Source organism: Carlito syrichta, unplaced genomic scaffold, assembly GCF_000164805.1.
Source record: "Carlito syrichta isolate Samal-C Ts95f unplaced genomic scaffold, Tarsius_syrichta-2.0.1 Scaffold213323, whole genome shotgun sequence".
Lineage (NCBI taxonomy): Eukaryota > Metazoa > Chordata > Mammalia > Primates > Tarsiidae > Carlito > Carlito syrichta.
The window spans coordinates 455-11,765 of NW_007157419.1; the positions used below are offsets into that span (position 1 = coordinate 455).

The following is an 11,311-nucleotide window of genomic DNA, read 5'->3' on the forward strand; positions in this document are numbered from 1 at the left end:
TTGGCATTTAATTCATTACAACCAATGTTTTCTTACAAAAAAACTACTTCTCATTCAGCAGAATTTAAAACATAGCCAAGAGAAAACGTCTTGATTTATGTATATAGTTATAGCATGTATTGAAGATTATTGTAAAATACACACTGAATTATATTTGTTTCGGAATTATGTAAGGAAGAATTTCTAAAAAAAAAAGTGTGATTCAGTCTTGAAAGTGGTTTTAACCCCCGAATGAGTGGCTCTTAAACTTGGCTTTGTCTTGTAGTTACCTGTGGAAATGTAAAGGATATTGTTCCTTAGATCCGGTCTCACAGACTGGGATTTCATTTGTCTGGGTTCAGCCTTTAGGGGCTCTACAGATGACTCAGCTAGTTTAGCAAGGTTTGAGAACTAGGACCCTAGATGATCTATCTTGCTTCGGGAATGCTTTTCGTCTGAAATCATATATAGTGTCTTACTAGAAATAATTTAATCGAATTTCAACTAGAAGCTGAAATGCTGTTTTTTTTCCTCTGGAACTAAAAATTACTATGTGTAAATAAATACCCAAGAATTGCTCCTTCCTTCCAGCAGCTCAACAAAAGCAAATACATAAAGAAAAACAGTGAGATTTGACTTGACTCACCAGATCCTAAAATATACTAAAAGCCAGTACTAAAATCAATATGGTACTGGATACGAATCAACCAGTCATTAGAACAACGCAGAGATGCCAGAAAGATCCCAGTATATATGCAGAGCTATTAGTAACAAGGGCTTTGGCTCAGTTCAGTAGAAAAAGGATGAATTATTTCGTAAACTCTGTTGAACAAACAAATGTTAATAATAAAGTAGAAAACAAACAAGGCTCACTCTTACGTGCTCTAAGATATGAACATTTAGGATGATGAGAAACAAACAAGCAACAACAACCACAAAATCTTGGAAGAAAATCTCTGAGACCTAGGGGAGTGGGAAAATTTGTAACAATGATTGGAAATTCAGAAGCACAGAAGAAAATAGAGACACAAGTGATTATATAAAAATTAACATTTTCATGCTAGAAATACTAAAAGGAAACTTAGTACATAACTATTAGATCTGAAGAACTCTTGGAACAGTGTCAAAATATGATTTTCCAAGGCTGAAAGTATGACTCATGCAAATATTAAATGCACATGTGTCAAAGATTTAACCAACTCATTAATTAATGAGGGAACCAGTAAGATAGCAAAGCTGGTACAAAGGAGGTTTTGAGGAATGTTGTTTAGGGAAGCCCAAATTGATCAGAAGGACAATCTGAGGGCACAGAGATGTACTGTTCATTGCTACATTCTCAGGTCTAGCGCAGGGCCTGGAAAGTAGTTGGCATAGAATCAACTTCTACTGAATTAAAATCCATTGAGACTCTTGCTCATGCTGAGAAGTGGAGAAGTGGATACATTCATACAAACACGCCCACAAAAAGCCATAGGGATAGGTTTGTCCAATTGCAACAATACTTACTGTTAAAAGATAAGATACATATCACAGATTTGATCCTTAGCAGCCACATTTATACAATTGAGATTAATAAGAAGCCTTTGTAAAATCTATCTTTAATTAGGTATAAGCGCCAGCCACCTGAAGCCGGTTAATGTGGTCTTTTGTTTTATTTCAGGGAAAGGTGTCCTTCTCATGTCCACAGCCTGTGACTGTTCTGAGCCCCAGGAGTTATCTGGTCCTGCCGGGCAACTCTGAGGAGGACAAAGTGTCTGTCATTTTTCAATTCCGAACATGGAACAGAGATGGATATTTGCTTTTCAGAGAACTTCGACATGGTTCAGGGAGTTTTGCTCTCTTTCTTAAGGATGGAAAACTCAAACTGAGCCTCTTCCAACTGGGACAGTCATTGAGGAACATCACAGCAGGTAATAGATATACTTCTATGAGCCTCACAGACAGCCAGCTGATGAGTCATTTGCTAATAAGTTGATAAATGAGACAACTCAGTGGCCCTACGTGGAGGAACTGCATTGTTAATTCCTTTTAGACTTTTCATATATGGAACACCCAACCATCACGAAAGTGCTCTTTGACCAACATGACTATCTATGACATTTCTGCAAACAAACCTCTCCATATACAAGGAAAATATGTAACACCCTTAAGCTTCCTTCCTGGCAAACATATACTCAGGCTGTATCCCAAAGAACTATAAGGGGAGACCCCCAAAAACCAGAATCTTATGGAGGACAGGCCCCTTGTAGTACAGGCTTTCCCCACTAGGTAAGTATTCTAGGAACTCATCCATCGGCATCAGTGTACAAGCTACAGTTGCTGAGAGGCTGCATTCAACTTCAGTGAATTTTTTTGGAGGGTGGGGGGGAGATTCTTTCAACACATTTGCCCGTTCCGTGATGGGTGATTTATGAGCACACCCGCCGACATCACCTTTAGTGTTCAGCAGTTTTTGACCACAAGTAGCATGACCCCACCCTCCCTATTCACCTGATCTCACCCCCCCGACTTTTTTGTCTTGTCTCTCTGGATGAAAAAAGCCATCAAAGGGAATTGTTTTGTCAATGTGGAAGAAGTGGGAAAAAAAAAAAAAAACACTAAAAGGCACCAAAATTGACAAGTTCAGAAACTGTTTTGATCAGCGGAAAAGTGTCTCAATAGGTGTACTGCATCAAACAGAGAGTACTTTGAACAAGACTGAAGTTTAAACATGTAAGAATAAATACACACTTCTTAATAAATAAACTCTGGGTTTTTTGGGTTTCCCTCTTACAGTCAGGACCTCATGGACAACACCCAGAGACACACACTTTCCCTCTCCTCTCTGGCTTCTCCTCTCCTTTCCCTTTCCTCCCCTCCTGGTGTGTTGGGGGAGAAAGAGTCTATCCACAGTAGGGAATTGATAATCCTTGCCGCCTTCTAGTGAAACATGCCAGCAGTTACCAAGAGTTTCTAATCTTTCATGGATGGCCAGTGGATATTCCAGGATGACAACCTGGCACCTGGAAAGAATCTCCCCTCCTCCACTCGCCACCCTTCTGATCTGCAAATCACCCAGCCTCCCAAGCCTCAGCTATTTTCACTTTTAAACTAGAACATCTTAGGTCTTATTTGCAGGGAGGACAATAGGAAGGAAATCTGACTTTATTTGCACAATGGCCACCCGGACCCGGCCCTCTCATTCCTACTGCTCTTCAAGGGCCTGCTTTTTTTTTTTTTTTTGAGTTGGAGTCTCACTCTGTCACCCAGACTGGAGTGCAGTGGCCACTCCCGGCCACCGCAGCCTCGACCTGCTGGGCTCCGGTGATCCTTCCGCCTCAGCCTTCCTAGTAGCTGGAACTATAGGTGTGCACTACCATGCCTGGCTAATTTTTTGACTTATTGTAGAGATGAGGTCTCGCCTGCCCAGGCGGGCCTCAAACCCGTGAGCTCAGGCAATCCACTCACCTCAGCCTCTCAAAGGCGTGGGATTACAGGCTGAGCCACCAAGCCCAGCTGGGCCTGCTTTTGTTGGGCAGATGCTTTGATAGGACTTTTAGGTCAGGGGCTCAAATCCCATGAGCCCAGACTGAGTAATAACAGATGGTTACTAATCTGCTTCTTGTGTGCAAGGTGGTGTGGGCAAGACTGACAACCACAGAGCTGCTGGATTTGCTGATTGGATTTGCAATTTTAGGAGGACATTTGAGTCCCAAAAACTGCATCATGACTAAACTGACATCAGAACCAAATAGGGTTTTTTGAGTTTTTGTTGTTGCTGTTTTTTGTTTGTTTGTTTGTTTGTTTGTTTGTTTGAGTTGGAGTCTCACTCTGTCGCCCAGACTGGAGTGCAGTGGCCACTCCCGGCCACCACAACCTCGACCTGCTGGGCTGCGGCGATCCTTCCGCCTCAGCCTTCCGAGTAGCCGGAATTACAGGCATGCGCTACCACGCCCGGCTGATTTCTTAATTTATTGTAGAGATGAGGTCTTGCTGCCCAGGCGGGTCTCGAACCCACGGGCTCAGGCAATTCACTCACCTCAGCCTCCCAAAGGCGCGGGATTACAGGCTGAGCCACCTGTTGTTGCTGTTTTACCATAAGGGAATCTAAAAAAGAAAAAGGCACAGGAGAAGCTGATGTCTTCCTTGAGACCAGGGGATTATTATACTCAAAAAGAGATTCCTTTTGACTACTTAAGTCCACATTTGATTAGACTGCTGTTAGATGTTTCTGTGTGAAAGCAGGATTTTGAGACCTGTCAAGAAGAAATTCAAAGGGCAGGGATTTATCTTAGTATTTCGGGAACAATCAGGCAAGCCATCTCTGATCCAGGGTAGTCTGTGGGAGACACAACAAACACTCAGAGGACATACATACTTCATATCTTTTAAAAATGCAAATTTATTTTCTGTTTCCTCACAAACAGGGTTTTCTCCAAGGAAGGTGAAATCACGACCCACACACATATACAAAATGAACATGTGGCAAAGATTTTATGTAACTCATTAATTAATGAGGGAATCGGTGTTGGAAAAATAATTAAAGATAAAAACTGCCTATCAACCTAATGAATCCCTTTCACGAGGTGGAAAATAATTAAATAGTTTTATTATGGAATAAGCATTAAGCCAGACTGTGAGGCACATTTCAGGCAATTGCTAACGTGATTGCAAAGACAGAAAGGAATCTCATCTGTTTATACAGCTGGGCAGAGACAGGATAGCTTGTTTTCTAGTAAGAGGACTTGATAGCAGCATTTGTTCCATGTAGTCCATCCTAAATTCACCTGGAACTTGGGGAACCATGTTTATTGACTTGTTACCTTAATCTGAAGGAAAAACTAAAACTCATCTCTGTGACAAGCAGGTGGTTATAACTTGGGGCCAAGCCCCAAAGTTAAACTCCTACAGAGATGGAGACTATGATGGGGCATCATCTTTCTGGAGGTTTACATCTCAAAGAAATGTCTCCAGGGCCTTAAGAAAAACATCCCTGGGGTAAAACTAGAAAGAAGTGAAATACTTGTTTTTTAAATAAGGTTTTTTGAAGATTTACAATTACAGGTGTCTTTAAGCAGGGACAACCATCAACCTTTTTGGCATCAGGAACCGATCTTTCCATAGAAGGGAAGGGTGGGGTGATGTGCAGTCAAACCTCGGTACTAATGTTAATCTGTACTTGCAGCTGCTGCAGGCTCGCCTCAGATCATCAGGCATTCAATTTTCATAAGGAGTGTGTAACCTAGATCCTTCCCATGGGCATTTCACAGTAGGGTTCACGCTCCTATGACAGTCTAATGCTGCTGATCTGATAGGAAGAGAAGCTCAGGCAGTAGTGTGAGCGAGGGGGAGTGGCTGTAAATACCGATGAAGCTTTGCTGGCTCACCACCAGCCGGGCAACCCAGTTCCTAACAGGTCACACACAAGTTCCAGTCTGTGGCCTGGGGGTTAGGGACCCCTGCTTTAAAGGAAAGACTCTAAGAAATGGGAGAGTGAGTAAAAGTGTCTGTCCCTTTTGGCACCAAGGAAGTTTCTGTGTGTTGGACTTTTTTTTTCAGACTTGTGTTTACCCTTATATCAGTGAATGAAGCCTGTTTAAGGAAGATCTGTAGTCAGAAAAGGAATTCTAAAGTGAAATTGCAAATAGATGCAAACCTAGCAAGCTTTTTAATGTACACAGAGAAAGGTAATACCCTTCCCTGGACAGAGTTTGCATCTCTATGGACAAGTATTATATACATTATTTTCAATTTTCTGCAAGTTGACTTCTGTCACTACACAGCTGTCAAGAAACTTAGATGAAGGTTTACAACCCTATAAAATCAGTTAATGTTTCTACTAAAAAGATATTCAGTAATATCTTCTGCCCATTTCAGACTGCCCACAATTTCTTCCCCCCGCCCCCGAGTCAGTAGTTCTAATGAGTTGCACACATTCTAGGTGCAAGGAAGGTCTGAGTAAGCATTTTCTCCAGCTCTGAGTTGCACAATAATTAGAATTTAATGTAATTAGGGTCCCTAAATCACAGCAGGATTTCACTTTAGCTCATGGTTTTGTGAGACTGATATTTTTGTCTCTGCATTTAAAATACTCTAGTTCTTGATAAGAAATCATCTTCAGCCGGGCTCGGTGGCTCAGCCTGTAATCCCGCGCCTTTGGGAGGCTGAGGTGAGTGGATTACCTGAACCCACGGGTTCGAGACTCACCTGGGCAGTGAGACCTCATCTCTACAATAAATCAAAAAATCAGCTGGGCGTGGTAGCACATGCCTGTAATTCCGGCTACTTGGAAGGCTGAGGCGGAAGGATCGCCGGAGCCCGGCAGGTCCGAGCGGCCACTGCACTCCAGTCTGGGCGAGAGTGAGACTCCAACTCAAAAAAAAAAAAAAAAAGCATCTTCATATTCAAACATGTTTAAAATAACATCTGTGTGGTATGTGACTACTTATTTAGTAATTTCTCATTAAAATAGTTATAGATACCACTGTATTTGATTTTCTTGGGTATAAATGATGGAAGGCCAAATATAATAGCATAAACAAAAAGAAAAAATATTTTCATAGACATGAAAAAATATGCAATGATCGCTTGTATTTGTCAAAAGATATTCTTAAAGATTGCACCAACAGAAATTATACAATTGTAAGGAAAATATGTCAGAGATTTTACTCAACTCATGAGTTAATGATGGAATCAGTAAATGTCACAGCAGGTTCAAAGGAGAATTCAAATAATCAAAGATATGAGCAGTAAGCTACAATGAATTTGCATATAATGTAAAACTGGCATATATGGAATGGGGGAGGAACAGGAAAAAGATCAATTGTATTTTTTTGACAAAATTTAATATTCACATTTATGGACAGTCATTTGCTTGCTTACAATTTTCTACAATTTATTATAGTAAAATAACTGAAAGAAGGCCAGGAGCTGTAATCCTAGCACTTTGGGTGGCCGAGGCAGGGATTGCTTGGGCTCAAGAGTTCAAGACCCGCCTAGACAACATAGCAAGACCCCATCTCTACAGAAAATTAAACAATTGGCTGGGCATGGTGGCACGTACCTGTAGTCCCAGGTACTCGAGAGACTGAGGTGAAAGAATTTCTTGAGTCCATGGATGCAGAGGGCCATGATTGTATCACTGCCCCCCAGCATGGGCAACAGAATGAGACCCCAACTCAAAAAATAAAAAACTAAAAGAGCATGAAAGGCATAGAGACCTGTAGAATTAAATATAATCCTAGAGATTGTATTTAGACAATGCCTAGTTTTACAATGCAGACATCCAGTAATCTTGATTGATTTTTAAAAACAATTTTTCCTTATGCATTGTTATTACTTGTGTTTCTGTTTTATACATCACTGAAGGTTAAAGGAAAAGCTGAAATATTAATGTTTAATTTTTAAGAAAAGTACTACTTTGAAATGCTAATATTAACTTCATGTAAGTACATGTTTGCAAAGGAAATAAATCAAGCACAGAGTCATTTTAATAATGAACAGGCTTCCTAAGACTCTCAACTAATATGTTAACTTCATAAAAATATTTCTACTAGAGTGTATTATGATGTATGTGATTTCTGAAGCAGTTTTGAACTTTGCTTAATTTTAAACATCAGTGAAATGTTAATTTAAGAGGCCTCACGAAGCTAATCTCATTTTTAATCCATTCGTTGGCATGTATCTTTGACGTATTACCAGGTAAAAGGAAACACAGAATTCATCTAGTGATGTTAAATATTTTAATGTTTCAACTTATGATCAAAGACAATTCCTTATGTTATCAAATTATTTCACAGCATTAACTTCATAGTTAACACTGTAAACCTAAAAGTGACTGAGGCAGGTCTCAGGAGACAGAGGCTTGTCACGCCAAGGTTGAGGACGTGCCCGGGAAAAAGAAATACAGGTCACAGGAGGATCCGTGGTCTGTGCCTTTCTCCACAGAGGGTTTTGGGAACTTCTGTATTAGAGTGGGGGGAGCCAGCAGCAGCGGAAGGAAATAAAAAGGCAGTGTGGGCAAGGAGGTGAGTGGTTGCATTCTTAGTGATGCCCTGATTAGAGCTCAGGGAATCTACATTTCACATGTGAAAAGAGGAAGTGGAGGAAAACGTCGATGATGCATTCCTCTTACCCTCAGTAAATCTACATTTTACAAAGATAAAGTGGACGTGAAATGACAGTGACCCATTTGGGAATAAAAAGAAGGCAGCTTCAAGCCTCACTTTCCCTTCGGCAGACCGAGCTTGGGGTCTTGAGATTCCATTTTCTTGTACGAGACTACGAATCACTGAGTAATGTGGATGTGAATATAAATATATAAGAAATGGTGTTCGTAGATATGAAGTACCCCTCTAGTTCTTTCTGAAGCATTTTCTTATCAAACATTGAATTATAATTTTTAAAAGAAGGGATAATCATACCTATAATCATATTGTGTTCAGTTAGAAAACATATGAACATATGTCAAATTTCAATTCATTAATTAATGAAGAAACAGTAAGATATTACAATCAGCTCAAAGGAAAAGTCGAAGAACCACACAGAGGCAGGTAAGGAATGCTAAAATGAATTACAGACAGATATGAGATGGCTCTATAGCCAACTATACACTCCACTACGCACAAGTATTTTGCATTTCTGTGGAAGAAAAGGATTTTGCATTACTGTCAGGTTTTTACAGTTTGCCAAGTTGTAAAACAGCTCAGAGAGTGAAAGCAGAGTTTACCTGAATGGGAAACTCGGTGATCTTTTCCCGCCATTTCAATCCTATTGTACCCCAAAATATGTGCAATTATTATGTATCACATTTTTTTCTAAAAAAAAGAAAGCCTTTCACAATTATTCTTGATACAAATTTACTCACTCACTTTCTTGAGCCTTCTAAAATATTTTTGTGAGATTCATGAAGGAAGCAAATTTTGTGTTTGAGAATGGAACTAAACTGTGTATTTTTTTATCCCACTGGTAAAGACGTTTGACACGTATATTGGATAATGAAATTTCAACTCCTTTAAGTGCATTATCAGAATTAATTATAGTGACTCCGGAAAGAAGAATAATTTCATTCATGTGTTATTGTCATAATAAATGAAATCCTGTCATTAAAGAAAGATGATTGTTTTCTCAGTGACATACAAATATGTAAATACCGCTGTTCTCTGACTTCTTCAGTGATCGGAATCAAATGGCGTCCAAGTGTTAACAAATTCACAATTTAGAGTTGTCTTTGATCTTATTTCCTCAGGTGCTGGATTAAATGATGGGCAGTGGCATTCCGTGTCCTTATCTGCGAAGTGGAGCCATGTGAGTTTGGTGGTGGATGGTGACATAGCCATTCACCCCCTGGTGGCTGTGCTGATGGACTCAGGGGTCACCTATTATTTTGGAGGTAAGTGAAGGCAACTGAATGACACTGACCGTGGGACCATTTTTGTCTTTATTGCTTTGCATCTCTGTTTCTTGTCATCTTTAAACCAAGCTAATAGTAAGAAACGATGTATCTCTTTTTAAGAAATAAATACCTTTGAGTTTGCAAAGAAAATAAATAAAACCTTTCACTGATTATTCTTTCCAACGCAAAAAGAAGGATCTGCAGAAAGCTTATTTACCATTTAAATAACTTTATATTTTCACTTAATATTAAAAGAAAATATATTTTAGCTATATACTGTAAACAGGAAACAAATATCAAATATGATAACCAAATCTCTACAACAGATAAATTTCTACTTCTAACAATTAGCTTGTGAAAACAAAACAAAATCATATTATTCAGTCATTGGTTTACATAAAATATTATGTGTGATATATAGTTAAGTCACATATCTCATTCCATACTATTGAATCATTATTACACAGCTCAGTTTCCTAGATAGGTAGAGAAATAGTTTGTTGTTGTGTGTGTGGGTTTTATGGAAAGGGTGCAATAGGAAGTGTCAGACTGACTATGAAGAACTTTCCAAACATTAACAATAGTAAGCAAATATTAATAGGAGACAAACAGTGAATCTATAGTGTAATTGGTGTTTCATTGGTACACAGGACTGATTATTTGCATCTCCTCTCAATTCTTATATTGAAATCCTAACCCCCAAGGTGAGGGTATCATGATAGAAGTTTTGGTGGGCAATTAAGTCATGAGGGTGAAACCCTCATAAATGGGATTTGTGCCCTTTTAAAAAGAACTCCAACAGAACTCTCTTGCCCTTCTCACCACATGAGGTTACAATGAGAAGACCATGGTCTGTGAACCAGGAAGCAAGCTCTCACCAGACACTATATCTGCCAGCACCTTGATCTTGGACCTCTCAGCCTCCAAAAGTGTGAGAAATAAATGTTTTTTGTTTAAGCCATTCAGTTCATGGTATTCTGTTCTAGCAGCCTGAACTAAGACAACTGATACAGTTAAAGAAATAGAAACAAGTGGGTTTTTTTCTTGGAAAGGAAATTTGGCTTTAAAAAATTAAAAGAAGTACCAAAACCAATAATAAAACCCTGCTATGGATCCTAGAATACTTTTGTGAGACATTATGTGAGTTAAAAGATTAGGCTTATATACTTGGAAACCACAGTTAAGAGAAACAATCATGTGAGCAAATCATATCACTCAGAGCATGGATACTTGTACATTAAAGCATTCTGTTATCATTCCATATCTCCACACATGATATGAAAATTCATTCTCCAGTAAGAAAGTTTTCAACTAAGTAGGAAATTTCATGGTGAATATAGATGCAGACAGTCACTTTTCACTATATATTTAGTAAACACTCATTTGTCACTCAGGTTATTCAATTATGTATCATTTTAACTGGGAAGCTAAATATATTTCTCCTTTTATATAGTATAATTATATATAAACAGAAATATAGATCTAGTAGAAAAGACTTTTTTATTAAGCACGTTTCCGCTCTGTTGCCCTGGCTGGAGAGCAGTGGCACAATCACAGTTCATTGCAGCCCTTACCTCCTGGGCTCAGATGATTCTTCTGCTTCCGCATCCCAAGTAGCTGGGACTACAGGTGTGTGCCCTTCCGTGTCTCTTCTGCCTCCAACCAGTCAAGTCTCTTAAATGCTCATGTGAGTCTGTCGGGCCCACAGAATAATTCAGGACAGATTATATGGAGAAAGTGACAACCCACAAAAGCAATGGGAGAGTTTAACCCAATTACATTCATTATTTGCTAAATATAACAAAAATTTAGAATGAATAGGAAAACTCGAGCAAGAAAATTGACAAGCCAGCTACAATGGAGATGAGATTCCCTACATAAAACAAGCAGCAATGTTCAAAAAATTAAAAATTATACAGAGAATCTGAACAACACAAATAACCAGCGTTTTGTGATAGA

At 39.1% G+C, this 11,311-nt stretch overlaps 1 protein-coding gene across 1 annotated transcript; it reads left to right on the forward strand.

Moving 5' to 3' along the window:
* Positions 1–1,615: 1,615 nt before the first annotated feature.
* On the forward strand, positions 1,616–9,458 carry LOC103253235 (contactin-associated protein-like 3). The gene is made up of 2 exons (XM_008051640.1): positions 1,616–1,889; positions 9,206–9,458. The coding sequence occupies exons 1-2, from the start codon at positions 1,616–1,618 to the stop codon at positions 9,355–9,357; spliced, it is 426 nt and encodes a 141-aa protein (XP_008049831.1). The 3' UTR covers positions 9,358–9,458.
* The last annotated feature ends 1,853 nt before the right edge of the window (positions 9,459–11,311 follow it).

What these genes read in the sequence shown, in the direction of transcription:
- LOC103253235 (XM_008051640.1), top strand. Translation starts at nt 1,616, where the DNA reads ATGTGGTCTTTTGTTTTATTTCAGGGAAAGGTGTCCTTCTCATGTCCA. An exon ending in ATTGAGGAACATCACAGCAG is followed by an intron (nt 1,890 to 9,205) that starts GTAATAGATATA and finishes TTATTTCCTCAG; the next exon opens with GTGCTGGATTAAATGATGGG.